The 27,288-nt window shown below is 39.5% G+C and overlaps 1 protein-coding gene across 2 annotated transcripts; it reads right to left on the reverse strand.

The window, feature by feature from the left end:
* glyctk (glycerate kinase) lies at window positions 1-26,823 on the reverse strand. Of its 2 annotated transcripts, none has more exons than XM_052140914.1 (7): window positions 26,352-26,823; window positions 25,877-25,972; window positions 19,897-20,307; window positions 14,733-14,884; window positions 14,298-14,473; window positions 9,757-12,805; window positions 1-1,912 (listed from the first exon to the last, which is right to left on the reverse strand). In XM_052140914.1, exons 3-6 carry the CDS (start codon window positions 20,259-20,261, stop codon window positions 11,918-11,920), a joined length of 1,581 nt encoding a protein of 526 aa, XP_051996874.1. In that variant the 5' UTR covers window positions 20,262-20,307; window positions 25,877-25,972; window positions 26,352-26,823; the 3' UTR covers window positions 1-1,912; window positions 9,757-11,917. The 2 variants fall into 2 exon arrangements, with proteins under 2 accessions (XP_051996874.1, XP_051996873.1); XM_052140913.1 differs by having other exon boundaries at window positions 25,877-26,072.
* Window positions 26,824-27,288: the final 465 nt, after the last annotated feature.

Raw genomic sequence — 27,288 nt, forward strand, 5'->3', positions numbered from 1 at the left:
TGCTGCAGGACTAAGAAAAGCACAAACTCACAAGTTGGAGAACGGCAACTGCATTCCTCCAGGATGTTTAAATAAAACAGATCCTGTGCCATAAAATACTTACATGTATAGTCATTGGTACTTTTGGCCCTGTGCTGGACTGTGGTGCAATGTTCAAGACCCAAACACATTTTGTTCAGATATATCCAGCAGAATTGTGCTGTGCACTGCACAGAGAGCACATGATCTGACATCTTGCAGTTCCTACTCTTTATTTCAGGTTGTTTTGGAGACACTTTTATTTGGATAGAATTCTGCAAGTAGATAAGACCTGAGAGATATGCAAACAATATCCTTTGACTATTAAAAACCGACATCAATGCCGGACAAAATTAAAGGTCCCGAATCTATTTGTAGAAATCATGTAAGATCATTGATTTGAGATGTAAGATAATAGTCTGTATAGAGATAAAGACATAAATGTGCCTTCTGGTATCCTAGAGGTTACAGCTGTCTTTTTGCTTTGAAATAAATAAATGAAAATTTTATCTAGTAATGTGGATGTCTCTGATATTTTAAGATTCCAAAAGTACTCTGTAATACTAAGAATGAAATAGCATTCGCAACCTGTCTTACATCTGTGTTTGTAAAGTGACATTTCAAATGTAAAGCATGATATTAAAATAATAATAATTTAGGACAGCACTTGATGAAAATTCATCAGGAATTGATTGAATATAGTGAAATGTTGGCATTCATACCATAGTAGAGCCAAGGGGTTGGAAGGCAGGATTTAAAAAAAATAAGGGAACTTTGATGTCAGCCAAAAATGAAAGCTGCTTCAGAGTATAGGAAGACCGATATATTGGTTTTACAAATTAATCTGTGCCGATAGTTGCTTTTTGGAACTATCGGTTATCTGCAAAAATATATGCCAATAGTTGCCATAGTTGTTTTTAATTTTTTTTTATTGTGTTTCCAACTGCATATCTTGTGAATAATAATAAAAAACATTATTCCTCATTAAACCTCATCTGGTGGAAAAAAAAACAAATATATATATACACACACACACAGTTGAATTCAGAACCTTACATACACTTAGGCTGAAGTCATTAAAACACATTTTTTAACCATTCCACAGATTTAATATTAGCAAGTTTTGGCAAGTCATTTAGAACATCTACTTAGTGCCTGACATGAGTTATTTTTTAAACAATTGTTAACAGACAGATTGTTTCACTTTTAATTGACTATCACAATTCCAGTGGGTCAGATGTTTACATACACAAAGTTAACTGCCTTTAAACAGCTTGGAAAATTCCAGAAAATGATGTCAAGCCATTAGACAATTAGCTTCATTCAGGAGGTGTACCTGTGGATGTATTTTAAGGCATACCTTTAAATTCAGTTCCTCTTTGCTAGACATCAGGGGACATTCAAAAGAAAATCAGCCAAGACCACAGAAAAAAATATGGATCTCCACAAGTCTGGTTCATACTTGGGAGCAATTTCCAAATGCCTGAAGTTACCATGTTCATCTGTACAAACAATGGTATGCAAGCATCTACACCATGGGACAATGCAGCCATCATACCGCTCAGGAAGGAGACTCAATCTGTCTCCAAGAGATGAATGTAGTTTGGTGCAAAAAGTGCAAATCAATCCCAGAACAACAGCAAAGGACCTTGTGAAGATGCTGGAGGAAACAGGTAGACAAGTATCTATATCTACAGTAAAACCAAGCCCTATATCGACATAACCTGAAAGGCTGCTCAGCAAGGAAGAAGCCACTGCTCAAAAACTGCCATAAAAAAGACAGACTACAGTTTGCAGGTACAAATAGTGACAAAGATCTTACTTTTTGGAGAAATGTCCTCTGGTCTAATGTAAAGACAATTAACATTAAATTGAACTGTTTGGCCATAATGACCTGTAAGGCGGGGTGCCAATGTGTTTGCATTCAAAGGCAAATAGCAAATGCTTCCTGAGGCACCACACCCCACTGAGCGAAGACTGAAAAATCACACCTCATTGTCGCCCTTCCACATCTGTCCCATTCTCTCCCCTCTCCTCCTCCTCATCCATTCCCTTTAAGCCCAGAATCACCCCAAACTCACCTAAGATCTGTATGTACCATATCTGATGTATACAAATAATGTAACTTTTGTAACATGTTTGGTATCATTTAAAATGTCTCGGTGCGTCTGGTATAGTGTTTTGTCCCCAGCTTTATAAAACTTAATGACAACAAAGTTATAAGGTCTATGCCAAATACTGAATAATTCTGGAGGCCTATCCCCTCCTTGAATGTTTAACACCAGAAAGCCAAGAACCCTTTCACCCCCAAATTCTCATTGAACAAAGGATAATACCATTTGGTACACAATGTGTATTCTGTCTGGATATTTAAGGAAGGCTGGCCCAGAGCTCAAGGTTCTCTGTAGTCAGATGATCCCACACCTCAATGTGTGTAACTGTAATAATAGGAATCTGCATTCAGATTTCCCATGCTTTGCAATTACATGTACTTTTCTCAACTGCCAGGTATGTTCTTTGACTTGCTTCTTTAACTTGTGTTTTAAATCCTACCTGGCAAATAAATTGTTACTTTTTGATTTATTCTGTATTCCTCTGAAATCATTTATATCAATACTGGGTCTTTAAAATAGATGAAACCGCTCTGGAGGAACCGAGCAGGAGAATCCCATTTTAAGAATCATTTCTATCATAACTGAAGCTTTAATGTAGGAGGAAGCCACTTAAAGACTATCAGTTTGAATCTCATTAGAAACTGATCAAAAGGTAAATGAATAGAAGAGGATTCAGAGTAATCAATAACTTAAATGATTAAAATAAAAGAATAATCAGAAAGAATTTAGAGCTTTAATCTAAATCAGAGGTCAACTTAAAATTGGAGTCAGATTAATATAAAATTGGAGTCAGATAAAATTAATAACGGGATGAATTTGTAAAGTGCAAATTATTAACAATAATTGCTTTACTTCAGTGCTCAGAAAAGACAGAACAACGCAGAGACCTTCAAGGGGCAAATCTATGTATTTTTAGCAGTTTTGCCTGCCATTTTACAAGTGGTGACCTGCCTCCGTGATCTCCAACGAGCGAGTGACGTCTTTTCAGCGCAACAACCTGTTTGGTACAGAGGATGAGTTTTGAGCTTCTTCTACTTCTCTGTCTACATCAGCTCTGGTAAGTCTATTCTTTTTGCCTATTAGAAGTTTTGAGGGAAAGCACAGACACATCCCATATAGACACATTTATAGAACGGGTCGGAATACCCACTGTTAGACCGGAGACCGAAAAAATCCGGTGGGGCTAAAGATATTAGTCAAAAACATGGATCAGGAACATGATAGAGGCAGAGCAGATGAGGAGGTAATGGAAGCTCTGGCCATAAAATTCAAAGAACTCCTTTTTCGTTTACGCGAGAAAGGACTAAATTTAAAATGGAGTAATGATGAAATCTTATCATGGTACTCTACGGAGGGTCGGAGACTAGAATCTAAATCTAAATACCGAAAAACCCCCGTCGCTATTGTTTACTTGCTTCGCCGTAACGACATCGACACCATGGCGAAAAAGGAGCAAATTATAGTAAACATTAAAGATATAGAGAAATCGCGTTCGGAAGAATTAAAAAGTTGAGGGCTCAAGTCGACACATTTGTGTATAAAAAGCAAAGCTGGGCAAGACGGGTAGATGCGTTGGAAGCACAGATCAATGATCTCCAACAAAAACTTCGATCAGGTCGAAATTATGCATCCGCCTTAGAAGAGTGTTGTGATAACGCAGGCTTCCCAATATCAGCTATAAAAGAAGCAGCCATAAATTCACCTTTTAATGCGGAAAGAAAACAGGATAGTGACGACGATGATGCGGTAACATTAGCTTACGCAAAACACACAAGAGAGGCTCGTAACCGAGCCCATGGGGATAGTCCCTCTCTGTGGACAAAAGAACGCAGCCCGGTTATGACGCGGAAAAAAGCTAGCGATGTTCCGAAAAAATCTGTTCAAGTCGCAGTCCTTAAGACAATAACAAATGCGGAAGATGACATCACAACTATCAGTCGTCCTTTAACGTGTGAGGAATGCAGCTCACACAAAGAAATAATTGGCATGATGCCAAGAAGAGGTCCATTCCAGCCTTACTGGGACACCTTAATGTTACAGGCCAATGTTTACAATCTAGAGATCAGAGACGTATGGCAAATTGCTCTCTTAACTATTCCGAACGAACTCAGACCAAAAATGAATGAGGAAATGAAATCGGGACGCATTATAAATAGACGCGATCGTGAAACCAACACAGAAGTGTACGAAAGACTAAAACAAACACTGCTAGATCTGAGAGGACCCAGCCATGCAGAATGGAGCAAAATTGTTAACATTAAACAATCAAATAAAGAACCATTCGAAAGTTATGCAGAGCGTTTGTGGGAATCGTACAAAGAATACTCCGACCTAGAAACCGCAGATAGGGATCATGAAGTTTTACTTCAGTTCCTAAAAAATAATGCAGGGCCCGCTGTTCAACAAGCTCTTTTGAGTGGTGCTGACCCAGCTGAAAACACGTACAGGGCAGTGGTAGACTGGGCATCTAAAATCGAAAATAGACACAATCAGTCTAAATCGCGTCATGTTGCAGCAACCCAGTGGGTGACAGAGGGCAAGGGTGCTGAAAAAACGAAAACATTTAATTACACCCAACATCGATGCGATTATTGCAGAAGAAAAGGTCATAACATACGGGACTGTTATCAGTTAAAAGCTGAGTGTGAAAGAAAGGGAGCACCCTCCAAAACCGACACTGAAATTCTCAAACGTTTAGATACCTTGAGTACGCAAAACAACACAAGTGCTCCCCGACAAATGGAGGAACAACAACAGGGACAAAAACAACAAAACACCGAATTTCAAGCTGAACTCGAATTATTACTGTCGAAATATAACATACAATAGGGATGCGTGGCCTCCAATGAAATAGGGAGTATTATCAACAGCGGCAACCGTATCAAATTAAGGGCTAACATTGGAGGCCGGTTAGCCAACATACTTATCGATACCGGCACTGCATGCTCCTACACAAACATTCCTTTACCTCTAACAAATCAAAACATACAAATTAGAGGCATAGGCGACACACTAATGATCGCGACCAAAAAACAACCAGTTCAACTCGACTTAGTCATAATAATGGTAGAAGAGCCTTTTTGGTATTTACCAGACAGCAGTGAGGGAACCGTGTTGGGAATGGACATCATGAAAAAACATGGCTTTTTTGTTCGCTGCCTTGAAAAACAAATCGAACTGCGAACAAATAAAGCCATGAAAACATTTTTTTCACGAGACAAGGAAAGCATTATGTCCATTTCCAGAACGGACCCCATGCAACTGCTAATGGATAAATATAGCAATGTTTGGGCCAATCACGAACACGCCCGTGGCCTCATTGATTTTGAAGTATGCATTGAGGGGGAGCCACCTCCCCCACAAGAGCAATACCACATTAAGCCAGAGGCGGAGGCTGCTGTTCGTGAGAGAGTCCAACAGCTTGAAAAAGAGGTGTAGTTCGACAGTGCAGTTCATCTGCCAACTCTCCGGGTCTTCCAGTACCAAAATCAAACGGAAAATGGCAACTTTGTATAGACTATCAGCGTCTGAATCAAGTCCTGCCTAAAGCGACTGCAATAGTGGCAAATCCTTCTACCCTATTATCACAAATTTCAACAAAAGCCTCTTGGTTTACAATCTTAGACATCAAGAATGGCTTCTGGTCTATCAAGGTTAAGCGTGACGACCAGTGGAAATTAGCCTTTACTGTAAATCAAACTTGGTATACTTGGGAAAAGATGCCAAAAGGCCCTCACAACAGCCCTGCAATCTTCCACACAACTGTGGAAGATACACTCGACCCCTACTGGGTGCAGACAGAGTAGCTGACTATGTGGTTGACAACATCATTGCCACACACATAAACAGGAACCCCAACGAACGCGAGCAAAACAACAACATTGCTGATAAATTAGCCAAAATCACAGCCACGAAAGGAGATGAGTGGCAACCAGACATACTACCTGCCCCTGCTGTGAGTGCGGCCCAAATCACCCGCATCGACCTGAAACAATATCAGAAAGATTTGTGGTCAGCTTGGGGGGAGATTGCACTGCACTTACAGCAGGATCAGTTAGTCACTGTCGCAGAAGACATAATACTCAGAGATGGGAAATATGTGGTTCCAAAAGTTCTTAAAAAACCCATAATCAAACTGTACCATGAATATGCCCATATATCTGCTGTTAAAACACAGCAATTGATACAAACACCATTTTGGTGGTCAGGAATGACTTCTGATGTCGACAGGTGGTGTAGTACATGCATAGTTTGTGAAACAGTGAATCAGGGTAAACCCGGAAGCCCTAATCTACGCAGGTCAGACCCATCCAAGGGACCCTGGGAATCCTTACAGTTGGATTTCATTGGTACACTCCCCAGTGCCAAAGGGGATATCGTTATTGCCTGGTGATCATTGATATATTCTCAAGTGTTTGGAAGCAATTATCACCCGCAATAACACTGCAAACACTGTGGCACGGGTGATGGCCAACCAAATCATTCCACTTGGGGTTGCGCCCATCTAAATCGAAGTCTGATCAAGGAACCCATTTCACTGGGCAAGTAATGAAAAATGTGTGTGCAAAATTCTAACCCTTACAAACCTGACAGACCACAGAGATCATAGATCATAGATGATCAAACATGTGAATAGCATCCTTAAAAAATGCTAAGCAGAAAACACATCACCAAAAAAGATGAACTGCAGCTTAAGGTGCTACACACTTCAAAACTACACTAAAATATCACCAAAGATGCTCAGTCTAATTTGATCTCTGAAATTAAATTTGCATTAGACATTACAATGGTATATGTTTTTGTAAAGCAAAATGCTTATTTCCCCTGATGACACAGACCATGCAGTATGAGACTAAACGCTGTCCGTAACAGTTTGGCTTTGACCATCAGAGGAAAATAAAGAAAGAACCACATGTCTAAATGCAAATTAATTAAAGGTTCAACATTAACTGTTTTCTCTGTCTATTTCAGGTTACAATCTCGTGAGGGACAGATGCAAAAAGGTTTCTGATCCCCCTGCTTCAAGACAGGACAACAATTTGGCATGATGGAGATGGGTGTGGAAATACTCAAAGAGGCCTTTCACACCTCACAGCACTACACAAACAAAAATAGCTATATGGCCTCCCGGTTTAGCCCCGGAACCACAATTTTGCAACACCAAATTGTTCTAGAACAGATTCCACCCATCTCCTAAACATAGAACACACACTTTTATCACTACACATCATGGAACAAAATAATGGCCTAGATTCTGAAAGTACTAATCCACTGAAGATCTGGCCTGCCTCTCACATACACATAGCTCTCACATATAGGACATTACAAACCTGTTTCCATAAAACAGGCACTATTTACAACTTCCCAACAACTTATTTGAAATACTGTAATATGCATGGGACATTTGCATGGCTACAGTCACACATCGATGATTTAATTACAAATTGCAAACAAACTTGCCACCCAAATTTCTAAATTTCTGCCTGCATCAAATTAAATAAAAAATTGTGCAGACACTTCAATCAATCCACAACTCACTTTGAATATAGACATGTATCATCGATTTTGACTTAGCCAGCAAATCAATCACATTGGATAATTTTGAATTAGCACTGTGATTATTATATATATATCTATACCTGTGATTCTACACTCATAGAATAATTATTATTACTATATGCAAAATGACGCATACCACTGGAGAAGATACTAGTTATACTGACTCTGTGGTATGTTTCCTGTAATTTATTCAGACCAAATATCCATGGCAATAATGAATATTGGTGATGAATGTACTGGTTGCCATGGGTTTTTTGTCACCTTTCCTTTAATCCATCCAGACCAAGTATTTCCAAATTCCACTACTGTACACGCTATTGGTGGAATAGTGAATGATCAGATCATCAAATGGGATCACATTATTGGGTATATGACCTTGAAGGGTACTGAGAAACAATATACCAGTCGCACTTGCTGTCATGAAACTCACCATTATGTTGTTTGTACATGTAACACCTTATAACCTTTTCTCCTAACGACACTAAACTCATAAATGTACAGTCTTTATATGGTCATTTAAGATGCTGTTCAGGTGCTTATGCATTACCAGTGAGAACTCCTTCACCTAATTGAGGTTGGCCCAGAAGACCACCACTGGAGGTGGCAGAGTTCTTCTAAGAGTCAGATCATCATCAAAGGGAAGGTACCACCAGAAGCTCCATGATGGAATGACATGTCCACTGAACAAGCCAAAAAAAGCCTTGATGGATTCGATGAACTGAACACATGTGCTAACCTCAAACAGACACACAGGGACAAACCCAATTATCCACCTGCTACATGTATCTGGTGGGACTAGGTATTCTGCAGATGCATACAAAGCGACAAAATGGACTTGGCACCTTGAACGCCTAATAGTGACCACGCAGAAACTATTGAGTTTCCCACTTGGCCAGAGAGCGGACTGTAAGGCGGGGTGCCAATGTGTTTGCATTCAAAGGCAAATAGCAAATGCTTCCTGAGGCACCACACCCCACTGAGCGAAGACTGAAAAATCACACCTCATTGTCGCCCTTCCACATCTGTCCCATTCTCTCCCCTCTCCTCCTCCTCATCCATTCCCTTTAAGCCCAGAATCACCCCAAACTCACCTAAGATCTGTATGTACCATATCTGATGTATACAAATAATGTAACTTTTGTAACATGTTTGGTATCATTTAAAATGTCTCGGTGCGTCTGGTATAGTGTTTTGTCCCCAGCTTTATAAAACTTAATGACAACAAAGTTATAAGGTCTATGCCAAATACTGAATAATTCTGGAGGCCTATCCCCTCCTTGAATGTTTAACACCAGAAAGCCAAGAACCCTTTCACCCCCAAATTCTCATTGAACAAAGGATAATACCATTTGGTACACAATGTGTATTCTGTCTGGATATTTAAGGAAGGCTGGCCCAGAGCTCAAGGTTCTCTGTAGTCAGATGATCCCACACCTCAATGTGTGTAACTGTAATAATAGGAATCTGCATTCAGATTTCCCATGCTTTGCAATTACATGTACTTTTCTCAACTGCCAGGTATGTTCTTTGACTTGCTTCTTTAACTTGTGTTTTAAATCCTACCTGGCAAATAAATTGTTACTTTTTGATTTATTCTGTATTCCTCTGAAATCATTTATATCAATACTGGGTCTTTAAAATAGATGAAACCGCTCTGGAGGAACCGAGCAGGAGAATCCCATTTGAAGAATCATTTCTATCATAACTGAAGCTTTAATGTAGGAGGAAGCCACTTAAAGACTATCAGTTTGAATCTCATTAGAAACTGATCAAAAGGTAAATGAATAGAAGAGGATTCAGAGTAATCAATAACTTAAATGATTAAAATAAAAGAATAATCAGAAAGAATTTAGAGCTTTAATCTAAATCAGAGGTCAACTTAAAATTGGAGTCAGATTAATATAAAATTGGAGTCAGATAAAATTAATAACGGGATGAATTTGTAAAGTGCAAATTATTAACAATAATTGCTTTACTTCAGTGCTCAGAAAAGACAGAACAACGCAGAGACCTTCAAGGGGCAAATCTATGTATTTTTAGCAGTTTTGCCTGCCATTTTACAGACCATTGTTATGTTTGGAGGAAAAAAGGGTGAGGCTTGCAAGTCGAAGAACACCATCCCAACCGTGAAGCATGGAGGTGGCAGCATCATGTTGTGGGGATGCTTTGCTACAGGAGGGACTGGTGCACTTCACAAAATAGATGGCATCATGAGGAAGGAAAATGATGTGGATATATTGATATCTCAAGATATCAGTCAAGAAGTTGGAGCTTGGTTGCAAATGGGCCTTCCAAATAGACAATGACTCCAAGTTTACATCCAAAGTTGTGGCAAAATGGCTTAAGGAAAACAAAGTCAAGGTATTTGAGTGGCCATCACAAAGCCCTGACCTCAATCCATAATTTGTGGGAAGAACTGAAAATAATATTTGAGCAAGGAGGCCTACAAACCTGACTCAGTTACACCAGTTCTGTCTGAAGGAATGGGCCAAAATTCCAGCAAGCTTGTAGAAGGCTACCCAAAACATTTGACTCAAGTTAAACAATTTAAAGGCAATGCTACCAAATTCTAACAAAGTGTATGTAAACTTCTGACCCACTAGGAATGTGATGAAAGAAATAAAAGCTGAAATATATCATTCTATCTACTATTATTCTGAAATTTCACAATCTTAAAATAAAGTAGTGATCCTAACTGACCTAAGACAGGCAATGTTTTCTAAAATTAAATGTAAATTGTGAAAAACTGAGTTTAAATGTATTTGGCTAAGGTACATGTAAACTTCTGACTTCGACTGTGTGTGTGTTTGTGTGTGTATATATATATATATATTTACATACAAACACACCCATCAGCCACAACATTAAAATGTTGGTGTAGGTCCCACTCGTGCCGCCAACACAGCGCCAACCCACATCTCAGAATAGCATTCTGAGATGCTGTTCTTCTCCTGACAATTGTTACCGTAGACTTTGTCAGTTCAAACCATTCTGGCCATTCTCGGTTGACCTGATACCAACAATCATGCCATGGTCCAAATCAATGAGATCACATTTTTCCCCGTTCTGATTGTTGATGTGAACATTAAGCTGAAGTTCCTTACCCATATCTGCATGATGTTACTCATAGCTGCATGATGCACTGCTGCCACATGATTTGCCGATTAGATAATCGCATGGATGATTGTTGGTGCCAGACGGGCTGGTTTGAGTATTTCTGTAACTGCTGATCTCTTGGGATTTTCACGGACACCAGTATCTAGAATTTACTCCGAATGGTGCCAAAAACTAAAATAAAAACCAGTGAGCGGCAGTTCTGTGGACAGAAATGCCTGGTTGATTAAGTAGAATTGTGGTGAGAAGAATATCACCTCAGAATGCTATTCTGAGATGTGGGTTGGCGCTGTGTTGGCGGCATGAGTGGGACCAACACAGGATTAGGCAGGTGGTTTTAATGTTGTGGCTGATCGGTGGCTATATATATATATATTAATATATATATACACACACACACACGCAAGCATTCATCTGGTGAATATTTAGGCTATAAAAAGCTTAACTGTGTAAATGCTTTAATATAGAGCATTGTAACGGAGCCTCTACTTTAAAATAAGAGTCTCTTGAGTGTTTCGGGCTTGTTTATAGTTAAATGTCCCTCATTATGCACCAAATCTTTATTTTTTTCTGGTTATTATTATGATTTTGGTTGCACAATAAACTGCATCTGGGAGTTTATCCATTTTAAACTGTTGTAGCATCTATGCCCATACCTGTCATATACATCTTTTTTTTAACATTCTATAAATCGATCTTATAAACTATATACTGATTAAACAGTTATCTGCCTTTTCCACCACCTTAATTATTGTATTGGCAAAATCCAATATCAGTCGATCGCTCTACTTTAGAGGTGGAGCAAGTTATTACATTTCGATTAAAGATTACATAACCAAACTTTTTTAATGTATTATTTTGGAATAACATGCTCAGATGAATCTGATTTAAGTTGATTTCATGACTTTAAAATGGTAAAAGTGACTGCAGATATTGTTAGCTGTTATGTACAAATTACTTTGTTATGAAAATATATGCTATAATGATAAATCTTACAAATTTGGCTTTGCTTAGAATTATAATTTTCTTCTAACAATTGAATGGAATAGTGCACTTGCGGCATACTAATCTAGCCATCCATCCATCTATCTATAGTCAAATCACTGGCAGTGTCATTGGGGTGGTGGTGGCAGCAGCATTACATGCACATCCATCACATTGGTGCCAGTCAGTCCAGGCAAGAGTAATCTTCTTCCTCCAGAGAGCTTAGAGAGAAATGTGAATGAATCATTATTTGTTAGAAAGCCATCAATGTCCAGACCTTGAGTTATGGCCTCTTCCATCAGGTTCCCATCAGTGACTGCGCCAGCTGCATCAGTGGGGCCATCCTGCCCATCGGTTCCTCCGCTGAGAAACACTGCACCACTCTTCACTTCTCCACCACTAAGCTCAAGCCCCACCCGAAGGGCTAACTCCTGGTTCCTGCCTCCCCTGCCCTTTCCGGTCAAATGCACTGTTGGCTCTCCTCCAGCCAGCAGACAGGTAGCACCCCAACCTTCCTTCCTCTCCTCTCCAAGCACCTGCATGGTGCGACACAAGTCCCAGCTCTCTATCCCAACCTCTGGCCCTAGCTGAAGGATCTGTCCAGCAAGCTTTGGAGGAGGTTCCTTGCCTGGGGAACATGCAAACCGCAAAAGCAGGCCATATAGTCTGGCAACAGAGCAAATGTCACCGCATACCCCTGGAGATAGAATGACAGGTCGAAGTCCTAATTCGCTGGCCTTGCGGCTTGCACATTCAAGAGCAATGGTGTTAGAACCAATCACAACATTTAAAACATGGTCTTTGACCTCTTGTGGCTTTTCATGTACCTGTATACCCCTACTAGGGCCAGTTTTACTAAGCACCTCTTTCACAGAAGAAGGGAGTGAGTCAGAAAGGTTATAATGATCCAAGATAGTCCAGACCGCCTCTGGCCGTGTGTCACTCCCAACTGTAGGACCACTGGCTATCAAATCCAGAGGATCTCCAATGACATCTGATAGAATCAATGCGACCACCTTAAAGAAAATAAATGTCAGAGTTCGAGTAAATATTAAGCAAATCCAACATTACTAGGTTAAATTGCATTTTTGCAGGTAATGGCAGAGAGAAATTACATAACTGCAAAATATTAGTGATGGGGCATTTAAAACACTGCTTCACGAATACGGTTGGGTACCAAGAGCCGGTTCTTCTTCAGAACCAGATCCATTCTTTAAAAAATACTCGAATCGTATGGTCTTCATAACTTTCACTTCTGTTAATGGTTCCCTTACATTTCCCACCGATGCAGATGGAACAACTCAAATACTTTCAGAGGCGCATTGCAGCACCGCTGCCCTCTACTGGTTCTACAGTGTAAAACACACAGTCCTACAAGTGTATTTTGATTCCCAAGCAAATTACTCTTATAACACAGCTCTTTTGAATCTATATACTCCGAAGAAATCAATTGCATGTTATGAATTTCCAACTTGAAATCAAATGAGAACTGTTAAAGTCTTACAAGCCTGATGCATAACATTAGACTACATAACACAGTCTAAACTGTTCTGTAATGTTACTTCCTCAGACCTCTGAGACGTCAATAAATCAGTGCAGTTACTGACTGGTTCTTCATATGACAATTGTAATTAAAGATACACAAATGTTGTTGTAATAAGTGGAATTTTATAAAAGAATAAATTAAATATGCCATCACATTTCGTGTTTGTTTAGATTTTTATTTCAAATGTATTTTGGATCAATTACTGGCTTGTATTTATGTCTCAAAAAAAGTCTGCATACCCACCTTTTACAAGAATTGTATTACATTTATTTCTGATTTTTTATTTATGCTCTGTAGAAACCTGAAATGATCTCATCACTTGGCAATGGACTGCTGAGGGAATAAATACATTAAGAATTGCATTTCTCATTTCCAAATAAATCTTAAAAAAAAAAGTACAAAGAAAAAAAAATATTTACTAGAATCGTTACTGGAACCATTAAGGAACCATAATTGTTAAGAGGAATCATTCCCGTCCCCATTAATAAAGCTTTGAAATCTTTACAAATCTTTTATTTTGAACTAGTGTCTAAGCGCACGTATCAAAACAGCCAAGCCACGTCGCTTAGTTACCTCCAACTGTTTTGAAACATTAGAAATAATTATCATAAAAAAGGCCAACTTATACAGTATGAAGGTCTACAATGATAGATTCTTCAAAGACTCAGACCTATGTTTTCCAAGATACTGATAAAAATATATGGCAGCTAATATTTTCCAGAGCATTGCATCATTAAAGATGCTTTTGACTCATCTTCCCATTGCATTGTCACCCCTGCACACAGTAGTTGTCCTGATTCAAGTGCTTTGAATTGGTTCAAATGATTCAAAGTTTCAGAAAGCTTCGTTTTCCCCAGCACTACTGAATACACTTTTTTTTTTAAATTAAAATCTGCTATATACTGCATACCTTTTAAAAAATGTTCTAGGTGTTTTTGTTCATTGTTGTATATCAGTGTTACCTGGGCTGGGTAGGCACATTGGGCAAGTCCTCCACCCTTCAACAGGGACAGAGCACGTCGCACTGTGTTAAGCTCCTGAATTGTGGCCCCTGCTGCTGCGAGTCGCCGTGTCACATCCTGTTTCTCCAGCAAGGACATGGGTGGGGCCGGAGCAGGTAATAAAGCTGAACCCCCACCTGTGCATAGATGTGTGTAAAAAATTAAGATATAATGTTTAAGATTTCTATTGCTATGAATAAATATGTTGCAAAAGAAATGTATTTAAAAAAAATGTTATTGATTGTTTTCCCCATGGGCATTTCTTTGCAATTGCCATTATTGCATTACAATTCAGGCATCAAACTTGGGTTGTTGTTGCAACTTTCTACAGCGTTGCACTATGGTGAAAGGTGAAGCCTGAATTTAATTAATTGACCTCTGTACAAATCACATTACCAGAGATGAGCACAAGCAGCAGGTCTTTCTCAGTCAGACCACTGGCCAGCTCTCGAATACACTCTGCTGTCCTCTGGGCATCTGCATCTGGTAAGTTGTGCTTTGCTCCTTCCATCACTGTAATTCTACTGTTATTCTCAAGCAGCATCTTCCTGAATAGGCATACAAACAAGAGTTTTTCTGTAACTTCCTTACAGCTAGGCTAAATAAAATTATTCTACCTATAGTAGCTAAGTCCTCTGAAGTCAGTTCAACTTTAAGTCTAAGTGATTTTAGTGCTTAGCTTTAATTTAATACATTTCAAATCAATGTAATTTCTGTAATAACTGCTTCAATTATAGCTAATAAATGGGTGAATCACACCAAAAAACAAAAGAGAAGTATTTAACTTTATATATATATATATAAATAATTTTATTTTGAGTAAAGAGAATGAAGCATATTTTTGGACTATTAAGAATCGTTTGTATAGTAACATTAGTTTCATTACAATTAAGCACATTTCCCCCTCAATACTGTAATGCATCTGGATGTTGTACATTTGAGGATTTTTGTAATTCCCATTGTTCTCTATGGTGAAGTCATTCTCAATGATTATATTAGATTCTCATTAGTGTAATGCAAGAAAAATACTATATACATAATAACATAATGATTTTTTTATGTAAATCAACACATATTATAGGCTGCACAACAAATACTACCATGATGCACAAATACTAGTTTAAATAATTATATATATATACACTCACCTAAAGGATTATTAGGAACACCATACTAATACTGTGTTTGACCCCCTTTCGCCTTCAGAACTGCCTTAATTCTACGTGGCATTGATTCAACAAGGTGCTGAAAGCATTCTTTAGAAATGTTGGCCCATATTGATAGGATAGCATCTTGCAGTTGATGGAGATTTGTGGGATGCACATCCAGGGCACGAAGCTCCCGTTCCACCACATCCCAAAGATGCTCTATTGGGTTGAGATCTGGTGAATGTGGGGGCCATTTTAGTACAGTGAACTCATTGTCATGTTCAAGAAACCAATTTGAAATGATTCGAGCTTTGTGACATGGTGCAATATCCTGCTGGAAGTAGCCATCAGAGGATGGGTACATGGTGGCCATAAAGGGATGGACATGGTCAGAAACAATGCTCAGGTAGGCCGTGGCATTTAAACGATGCCCAATTGGCACTAAGGGGCCTAAAGTGTGCCAAGAAAACATCCCCCACACCATTACACCACCACCACCAGCCTGCACAGTGGTAACAAGGCATGATGGATCCATGTTCTCATTCTGTTTACGCCAAATTCTGACTCTACCATCTGAATGTCTCAACAGAAATCGAGACTCATCAGACCAGGCAACATTTTTCCAGTCTTCAACTGTCCAATTTTGTGAGCTCTTGCAAATTGTAGCCTCTTTTTCCTATTTGTAGTGGAGATGAGTGGTACCCGGTGGGGTCTTCTGCTGTTGTAGCCCATCTGCCTCAAGGTTGTGCGTGTTGTGGCTTCACAAATGCTTTGCTGCATACCTCGGATGTAACGAGTGGTTATTTCAGGCAAAGTTGCTCTTCTATCAGCTTGAATTAGTCGGCCCATTCTCCTCTGACCTCTAGCATCAACAAGGCATTTTCGCCCACAGGACTGCCGCATACTGGATGTTTTTCCCTTTTCATACCATTCTTTGTAAACCCTAGAAATAGTTGTGCGTGAAAATCCCAGTAACTGAGCAGATTGTGAAATACTCAGACCGGCCCGTCTGGCACCAACAACCATGCCACGCTCAAAATTGCTTCAATCACCTTTCTTTCCCATTCTGACATTCAGTTTGGAATTCAGGAGATTGTCTTGACCAGGACCACACTCCTAAATGCATTGAAGCAACTGCCATGTGATTGGTTGATTAGATAATTGCATTAATGAGAAATTGAACAAGTGTTCCTAATAATCCTTTAGGTGAGTGTATATATATATATATATATATATATATATATATATAATGCATTCGGACCCCTTCATTTTTCACGTTGGATGAGGACAATCGGTGGACAGCCATTTTCAGGTCTCTCCAGAGATGTTCTTTTGGGTTCAAGTCCGGGCTGGACAACTCAAGGACATTCACAGAGTTGTCCCTAAGCCACTCTTGCGTTGTCTTGGCTGTGTGCTTATGGGTCATTGTCCTGTTGGAAGGTGAACCATTAGCACAGTTTGAGGTTCTGAGTACTCTGGACCAGGTTTTCAGTCCCTGCCACTGAAAAACACCACCATAGCATGATGCTACCACCACGTTTCACTGTTGGATGGTTTTGTGCAGTTGTTGAGCAGTGCCTGGATTCCTCCAGACATGACGCTAGGAAATGAGGCCAAACAGTTCTCACAGTCTGAGAGTCCCTAAGGGGCTTTTTTGCTAATTCCAAGTCTGGCCACTCTGCCATAAAGACAGGATCGGTGGAGTGTTGCTGTAATGGTTGTCCTTCTGCATGTTTTTCCGATCTCCACACATAATCTCTGGAGCTCCACCAGAGTGACCATTGGGTTCTTGGTCACCTCTGTAATCAAGGCCCATTTTGATTGCTCAGTTTGAATTATGGAATTATGGATGCCACTATGCTCTTGGGAACCTTCAATTCAGCAATTATTTTTAAGCCTTCCCCAGAACTGTGCCTCGACACAATCCTGTCTCTGATCTCTGCAGGCAGTTCCTTTGACTTCATGGCTTTGTTTTAGCTCTGATATGCATTTTCAGCTGTGAGACCTTATATAGACATGTGTGTGCCAATCCAAATCATGTCCAAACAATTAAATTTGCCACAGGTGGATTCCAATAAAAGCGTAGAAACATCTCAAAGATGATCAAGAGAAATAGCAAAGGATCTTAATATGTATGTCAATGTGATATTTGAGTTTTCTCTTTTTAATAAATTTTCAAGTAATCTGTTTTTTTGCTTGGTCATTATGGGGTATAGAGTGAAAAGTAAATTAAAGCATTTTAGTTTAAGGCTGCAACATAAAATTACCCCCGAAGGGGTCTGAATACTTTCTGAATGCACTGTATATATATATACTGTGTGTGTGTGTGTGTGTGTGTGTGTGTATGTGTATATATATATATACATATATACACACACACACACACATCTACATACACTGCTGTTCAAAAGTTTTGGGTCACTTGATTGAAATGGTTCTCATGATCTTAAAAACCTTTTGACTTGAAGGCGTTTGCTTAAATGTTTGAAATTAGTTTTGTAGACAAATATTTACTGTGCCAACATATTATGTTGTTATTTCATTACAACACTAAAATTTTATTTAAAAAAAAGAAAAGAGCTAATTAGTACCCAGTACTGATGGGAACTCCTTCAATACTGTTTAAAGTGGTGAAACCTCAAGAAGCTGGTTGAGAAAATGTGAAGAGTATGTTTCTGCAAATTCTATGCAAAGGGTGGCTACTTTGAAGATGCTATAATATAACATAGTTTTGTTTTTAAATAATTTTTTGATTTTAGTCAAAACACAATTCCTATAGTTTCATTTTTGTTCTTCCATATTTTGATGACTTTACTATTATCCTTAAATGTGAAAAATAATAAAGAATGAGTAAGTGACCCTAAACTTTTGACCGGTAGTGTATATATACTGTATGTATAGCAACGCAACACACACACACGCACGCACGCACGCAGCAACACACACACATGCGCGGCCAAAAGAACAGATGAACAGATTTTGCTGTTTCGGAAGGAAATTGGTACTTTAACCAAAGTAGCATTCAACTGATCACAAAGTATAATCAGGATATTACTGATGTAAAAAACAGCACCATCACTATTTGAAAAACAAAACAAAAACATTTTTGATCAAATCTAGACAGGGCCCATTTCCAGCAGCCATCACTCCAACACCTTATCCTTGAGTAATCATGCTAAATTGCTAATTTGGTACTAGAAAATCACTAGCCATTATATCAAAAACAGTTGAAAGCTATTTGGTTTGTTAAATGAAGCTTAACATTGTTTTTGTGTTTGTTTTTGAGTTGCCACAGTATGCAATAGACTGGCATGACTTAAGGTCAATATTAGGTCAAAAATGGAAAAAAAGAAACAGCTTTCTCTAGAAACTCGTCAGTCAATTCTTGTTTTGAGGAATGAAGGCTATACAAATGCTTGGAATTGCCAATTTTTTTTTTTTTGATTTTATACAAAGGTGTACACTACAGTCTTCAAAAACAAAGGACAACTGGCTCTAACAAGTGCAGAAAGATATGTGGAAGGCCAGATGTTCAACTAAACAAGAGGATAAGTACATCAGAATCTCTAGTTTAAGAAATAAACACCTCACATGTCCTTAGCTGACAGCTTCATTGAATTCTACCCACTCAACACCAGTTTCATCTACAACAGTAAAGAAAAGACTCAGGGGTGAAGGCATTATGGGAAGAATTGCATAACTTTTCAATCCACTTTTGGAACAGAAAAACAAAAAGAAAAGGTTAGAGTGGGCAAAGAAACACATTGGACAACAGATAATTGGAAAAAATTGGTATTATGGATCTTAACCCCATTGAGCTTTTGTGGGATCAGCTAGACTGTAAGGTGAGTGAGAAGTGCCCGACAAGACAGCCACATCTATGGCAAGTGCTACAGGAAGCGTGGAGTGAAATGTCACCGGAGTATCTGGACAGACTAACAGCTAGAATGCCAAGGATCTGCAAAGCTGTCATTGCTGCAGTGGAGGAGTTTTTTTGATGAGAACACTCTGAAGTAGTTCAAGAAGTTCTGAACATATAATTGTTTTTTTTTCTTTCAAATCTGAATAGTCATTTTTCAGGTTATTAATGTCCTGACTATACATTGTGATCAGTTGAATGCCACTTTGGTGAATAAAAGTACATTTCCTTCCATAAGAGCAAAATATGTACATTATTCCTAACTTTTGGCCGCCAGAGGTATATATAATTTTTTTTGCGTTAAATTACAGAGAAAGGGGGGAGGATCTTGATAGTTTTTCAAAGGAAATATCATTTCTCATTTCCTTATTTTGATTTTAGGGTGAAATTTCACAAAGATGACATGTTCTTGAAAGGTTTTGTGAGATTCACCCAAGCAAAAGAAAACCAAAACCAAACAAATACACATTCTAAGATGGTGAAAAATACTTACTCTTTCCCATGACGTTGTAGTGTATTCTGTATACCATGTGGCACGCTGACCACCCCTTTAATCAGATGGTCCCCTACAATCCTCTCTGCTTCTGCTGCCATCCCAAGCACAGCCTTACCAAAGCCCACCAAATAAAGGTTATTACTAAGAGTGAAACTCTGACCACCCACAAGCAGTTTGTCCCCATGTCGCTCCAAACCCCTGCTGACAACTTTGTCTGGCTGCACACCTTCAACGGCCGCAGAAAACACAGCCCGGGCTCGCGTCTCTAATGACGACATACTGCGAGAGCGTAATGATGCAAACCCCACCCGTAGTGGATGCCACAGGTGAAGAGAACATGTGAGAGCAAGAATCTGAGCCATAAACCAATCAAAATGTCCACACTAGAAGAAGAGGGCCACTTAACACCTGAGGAGAGAAATTAGAAGCAGGGTGATTAAAGGAATAGTTCACCCAAAATGAAAATTCTCTTTTCATTTACTCACCCTCATGTCATCCCAGATGTGTATGGCTTTCTATCTTCAGCAAGACACAAATTAAGATTTTTAGAAGATTATCACAGCTATGTAGGTCCATAAAATGCAAGTGAATGGTGATCAGACCTTTAAAGCTCCAAAAACATATAAAGGCAGCATAAAATAATCCATACAACTTCAGTGGTTAAATCCACATCTTGAAAAGCGATATGAAAGGTGTGGGTGAGAAACAGATCAATATTTAAGTCCTTTTTTACTATAATTCTCCATCTTTGACCAGCCCTGACCAGTAGGTGGCGATTATAAGTAGAATATGGAAGTGGAGATTTATAGTAATAAAGGACTTAAAAACGTATCTGTTTCTGACCCATGCATCATATCGCTTCTGAAGATAAGGATTTAACCACTAGAGTCTTATGGATTACTTTTATGCTGCCGTTAAGTGCTTTTTGGTCACAATTCACTTGCATTGTACAGTGGGTACGGAAAGTATTCAGACCCCCTTAAATTTTTCACTCTTTGTTATATTGCAGCCATTTGCTAAAATCATTTAAGTTCATTTTTTCCCTCATTATTGTACACACAGCACCCCCATATTGACAGAAAAACACAGAATTGTTGACATTTTTGCACATTTATTAAAAAAGAAAAACTGAAATATCACATGGTCCTAAGTATTCAGACCCTTTGCTGTGACACTCATATATTTAACTCAGGTGCTGTCCATTTCTTCTGATCATCCTTGAGATGGTTCTACACCTTCAATTGAGTCCAGCTGTGTTTGATTATACTGATTGGACTTGATTAGGAAAGCCACACACCTGTCTATATAAGACCTTACAGCTCACAGTGCGTGTCAGAGCAAATGAGAATCATGAAGTCAAAGGAACTGCCTGAAGAGCTCAGAGACAGAATTGTGGCAAGGCACAGATCTGGCCAAGGTTACAAAAAAATTCTGCTGCCCTTAAGGTTCATAAGAGCGCAGTGGCCTCCATAATCCTTAAATGGAAGACGTTTGGGACGACCAGAACCCTTCCTAGAGCTGGCCGTCCGGCCAAACTGAGCTTTCGGGGGAGAAGAGCCTTGGTGAGAGAGGTAAAGAAGAACCCAAAGATCACTGTGGCTGAGCTCCAGAGATGCAGTCGGGAGATGGGAGAAAGTTGTAGTAAGTCAACCATCACTGCAGCCATCCACCAGTCGGGGCTTTATGGCAGAGTGGCCCGACAGAAGCCTCTCCTCAGTGCAAGACACATGAAAGCCCGCATGGAGTTTGCTAAAAAAACACCTGAAGGACTCCAAGATGGTGATAAATAAGATTCTCTGGTCTGATGAGACCAAGATAGAACTTTTTGGCCTTAATTCTAAGCGGTATGTGTGGAGAAAACCAGGCAATGCTCCCCACCTGTCCAATACAGTCTCAACAGTGAAGCATGGTGGTGGCAGCATCATGCTGTGGGGGTGTTTTTCAGCTGCAGGGATTGGTTGCAATCGAGGGAAAGATGAATGCGGCCAAGTACAGGGATATCCTGGACGAAAACCTTCTCCAGAGTGCTCTGGACCTCAGACTGGGCCGAAGGTTCACCTTCCAACAAGACAATGACCCTAAGCACACTGCTAAAATAACGAAGGAGTGGCTTCACAACAACTCCGTGACTGTTCTTGAGTGGCCCAGCCAGAGCCCTGACTTAAACCCAATTGAGCATCTCTGGAGAGACCTGAAAATGGCTGTCCACCAACGTTTACCATCCACCCTGACAGAACTGGAGAGGATCTGCAAGGCGGAATGGCAGAGGATACCCAAATCCAGATGTGAAAAACTTGGCTATATAAAAACTCATGGCTGTATTAGATCAAAAGGGTGCTTCTACTAAATACTGAACAAAGGGTCTAAATACTTAGGACCATGTGATATTTCAGTTTTTCTTTTTTAATAAATGTGCAAAACTGTCAACAATTCTGTGTTTTTCTGTCAATATGGGGTGCTGTGTGTACAAGAATGAGGAAAAAAAAAATGAACTTAAATGATTTTAGCAAATGGCTGCAATATAACAAAGAGTGAAAAATTTAAGGGGGTCTGAATACTTTCCGTACCCACTGTATGGACCTACAGAGAGCAGAGATATTCCTGAAAATGTTTTTGGTGTTCTGCAGAAGAGAGAAAGTAATACACATCTGGGATGGCTGAGAATGAGTAAATGATGAAAGAATATATATATTTTTTTGGTGAACTATTATTCAAATACATTACATTTCAACATCAGATATAAATAAATAACAGCTTATAAGAAAGCTACAACTCATTTCATTGGTTGCTCACATCAATGGATACATGTAAACAACACTTTGAGGTACCATATATATATATATATATATATATATATATATATATATATATATATATATATATATATACAGTGAGGAAAATAAGTATTTGAACACCCTGCTATTTTGCAAGTTCTCCCACTTGGAAATCATGGAGGGGTCTGAAATTGTCATTGTAGGTGCATGTCCACTGTGAGAGACATAATCTAAAAAAAAAAATCCAGAAATCACAATATATGATTTTTTAACTATTTTTTTGTATGATACAGCTGCAAATAAGTATTTGAACACCTGTCTATCAGCTAGAATTCTGACCCTCAAAGAACTGTTAGTCTGCCTTTAAAATGTCCACCTCCACTCCATTTATTATCCTAAATTAGATGCACCTGTTTGAGGTTGTTAGCTGCATAAAGACACCTGTCCACCCCATACAATCAGTAAGAATCCAACTACTAACATGGCCAGGACCAAAGAGCTGTCCAAAGACACTAGAGACAAAATTGTACACCTCCACAAGGCTGGAAAGGGCTACGGGGAAATTGCCAAGCAGCTTGGTGAAAAAAGGTCCACTGTTGGAGCAATCATTAGAAAATGGAAGAAGCTAAACATGACTGTCAATCTCCCTCGGACTGGGGCTCCATGCAAGATCTCACCTCGTGGGGTCTCAATGATCCTAAGAAAGGTGAGAAATCAGCCCAGAACTACACGGGAGGAGCTGGTCAATGACCTGAAAAGAGCTGGGACCACCGTTTCCAAGGTTACTGTTGGTAATACACTAAGACGTCATGGTTTGAAATCATGTATGGCACGGAAGGTTCCCCTGCTTAAACCAGCACATGTCAAGGCCCGTCTTAAGTTTGCCAATGACCATTTGGATGATCCAGAGGAGTCATGGGAGAAAGTCATGTGGTCAGATGAGACCAAAATAGAACTTTTTGGTCATAATTCCACTAACCGTGTTTGGAGGAAGAAGAATGATGAGTACCATCCCAAGAACACCATCCCTACTGTGACGCATGGGGGCGGTAGCATCATGCTTTGGGGGTGTTTTTCTGCACATGGGACAGGGCTGACTGCACTGTATTAAGGAGAGGATGACCGGGGCCATGTATTGCGAGATTTTGGGGAACAACCTCCTTCCCTCAGTTAGAGCATTGAAGATGGGTCGAGGCTGGGTCTTCCAACATGACAATGACCCGAAGCACACAGCCAGGATAACCAAGGAGTGGCTCTGTAAGAAGCATATCAAGGTTCTGGCGTGGCCTAGCCAGTCTCCAGACCTTTGGAATCTTTGGAGGGTGCTCAAACTCCGTGTTTCTCAGTGACAGCCCAGAAACCTGACTGATCTAGAGAAGATCTGTGTGGAGGAGTGGGCCAAAATCCCTCCTGCAGTGTGTGCAAACCTGGTGAAAAACTACAGGAAACGTTTGACCTCTGTAATTGCAAACAAAGGCTACTGTACCAAATATTAACATTGATTTTCTCAGGTGTTCAAATACTTATTTGCAGCTGTATCATACAAATAAATAGTTAAAAAATCATACATTGTGATTTCTGGATTTTTTTTTTTAGATTATGTCTCTCACAGTGGACATGCACCTACGATGACAGTTTCAGACCCCTCCATGATTTCTAAGTGGGAGAACTTGCAAAATAGCAGGGTGTTCAAATACTTATTTTCCTCACTGTGTATATATATATATATATACACTCACCTAAAGGATTATTAGGAACACCTGTTCAATTTCTCATTAATGCAATTATCTAATCAACCAATCACATGGCAGTTGCTTCAATGCATTTAGGGGTGTGGTCCTGGTCAAGACAATCTCCTGAACTCCAAACTGAATGTGTCAGAATGGGAAAGAAAGGTGATTTAAGCAATTTTGAGCGTGGCATGGTTGTTGGTGCCAGACGGGCCGGTCTGAGTATTTCACAATCTGCTCAGTTACTGGGATTTTCACGCACAACCATTTATAGGGTTTAAAAAAAGGGGTGTGAAAAGGGAAAAACATCCAGTATGCGGCAGTCCTGTGGGCGAAAATGCCTTGTTGATGCTAGAGGTCAGAGGAGAATGGGCCGAATAATTCAAGCTGATACAAGAGCAACTTTGCCTGAAATAACCACTCGTTACAACCGAGGTATGCAGCAAAGCATTTGTGAAGCCACAACACACACAACCTTGAGGCGGATGGGCTACAACAGCAGAAGACCCCACTGGGTACCACTCATCTCCACTACAAATAGGAAAAAGAGGCTACAATTTGCAAGAGCTCACCAAAATTGGACAGTTGAAGACTGGAAAAATGTTGCCTGGTCTGATGAGTCTCGATTTCTGTTGAGACATTCAGATGGTAGAGTCAGAATTTGGCGTAAACAGAATGAGAACATGGATCCATCGTGCCTTGTTACCACTGTGCAGGCTGATGGTGGTGGTGTAATGGTGTGGGGGATGTTTTCTTGGCACACTTTAGGCCCCTTAGTGCCAGTTGGGCATCGTATAATGCCACGGCCTACCTGAGCATTGTTTCTGACCATGTCCATCCCTTTATGGCCACCATGTACCCATCCTCTGATGGCTACTTCCAGCAGGATAATGCACCATGTCACAAAGCTCGAATCATTTCAAATTGGTTTCTTGAACATGACAATGAGTTCGCTGTACTAAAATGGCCCCCACAGTCACCAGATCTCAACCCAATAGAGCATCTTTGGGATGTGGTGGAACGGGAGCTTCGTGCCCTGGATGTGCATCCCACAAATCTCCATCAACTGCAAGATGCTATCCTATCAATATGGGCCAACATTTCTAAAGAATGCTTTCAGCACCTTGTTGAATCAATGCCACGTAGAATTAAGGCAGTTCTGAAGGCTGAAAGGGGTCAAACACAGTATTAGTATGGTGTTCCTAATAATCCTTTAGGTGAGTGTATATATATATATATATATATATATATATATATATATATATATATATAATAATATAATATATATATATTTTATATTATATTATATATATTTTTGTATATTTTAGTAGATTTGTTTCAGTCAGTGTATTAACTGAACAATTTTAATCCTAGATCTTCAACTGTATCAGGTTTCACATTTTTATTTCTGAAAACAATAATTACAAGGTAGCCCTATGACATTATGCCTTCATTAATTTTATGAAAACTTACCTGCACACTGTGCCTGGAAAACCTGAAGCTCTTTTATGAACTGACAAAACTGCTCCACAGGCACTATGTCAGCAGCATTACACCAGAGCCTGTGTACTGAGTGAATAATGATTAACTAGAGCTGACCATAGGGCAGAGGGTAGTTTTCAACTAGCCAGTTTAAAAAGGAAGTTTATGGATTCACCAAGAGTCAATCCTAAAACAATAGAGGGGGAAGGTAATGTAACAGATGTAAACAATATATAAATTATGATAGAGAGAGAGAGAGAGAGAGAGAGAGAGAGAAACAAGCTAAAGTGATAGGACAACCAGAGTTGTATTCTGTACGTCTACAGACACACCACTATTACAATCATACTACACAAAATAAACATTACATCTACCCACGACTGTCATGACTCATTACCGATGAATACATAAGAACAGCTCTTTAAAACAGTAAAGCCTGTCTCAGCAAACACAATCAGAACGTTACCTCACGTTAGCGTGTTTTGGAAGACAACTCCTAACGTCCAAGGAACAATGTATTTTTTCTTTCTCAAGCGTACACTAACTAACGTTAACGGAACGTTTCAGGGAAACAAAAATTGTTATCCGGTTTTGCCGTTAACAGATGAAATATAATTGTGACATCGCCATCGCTCGACTCGACTGTTAATAACTTTGTCCTATGCGGTAATATGGCAATTAGAGTAAAACATTGGTCAGGTATTATGAATCTAAACAGTAGTCTCCTAATTCGATTTGTAATTCTTCATTGTGTCCACAACTCAACAGCTACTAAAGTTTCTCAGTATTGTTATGCGGATGTAAATAATATTGAAGGCCCTCAAGCGGCATGTACATCTGTAGTCATGTGGTACGTGTTATTTTTCTCAGCGCTGATGAAGATGAACCAATCACAGTCGTTTGCGTTGTCCCTAGCGCCCCCTGGTGGAATAAAAAAAATTGTAGCCTGATGCTGGGTGCTTACTGCCCAACTCAGAACGTTTCTTGTCTTATTGAACACATTTACAAACTAAAAGTGTAATGTCTAATCGCCAGTTTAAGGTTCCCTCGATTTTATCAGTCTTACAATTAGCTGGAGAGATAAGAGATAACAACGTGAATTCACTGAGAGTACTCCGACAAGAAGTAGGTATGCTATAAAGAAGCAGTGGAAATGTTCACCTCGAGGTGGCATCATTCGATAACAGACAACTTAAGCAACAATCAAACTGACACACACACACACACACACACACACACACACACACACACACGAGAGAGAGAGAGAGAGAGAGAGAAAATAAACTGCACAAAAAAGTAGACACTTTACAATTTTTCTTTGCTGTTATTTGTGACGCCAAAACAGTGGAAGTGACAGCATCGTGCTGCGGATGACATCATCCTTATTGTTATTAGTGTCTCCC

Source organism: Xyrauchen texanus, chromosome 13, assembly GCF_025860055.1.
Source record: "Xyrauchen texanus isolate HMW12.3.18 chromosome 13, RBS_HiC_50CHRs, whole genome shotgun sequence".
Taxonomy (NCBI): Eukaryota; Metazoa; Chordata; class Actinopteri; order Cypriniformes; family Catostomidae; genus Xyrauchen; species Xyrauchen texanus.

Coding starts and splice junctions, on each gene's coding strand:
- glyctk (XM_052140914.1), bottom strand. CDS start 20,261: ATGGCTCAGATTCTTGCTCTCACATGTTCTCTTCACCTGTGGCATCCA. Junction 14,885..19,896: donor CTACAACGTCATGGGAAAGA/GTAAGTATTTTT, acceptor ATGCCTATTCAG/GAAGATGCTGCTTGAGAATA. Junction 12,806..14,297: donor AATGTGCCTACCCAGCCCAG/GTAACACTGATA, acceptor ATTTTCTTTAAG/GTGGTCGCATTGATTCTATC.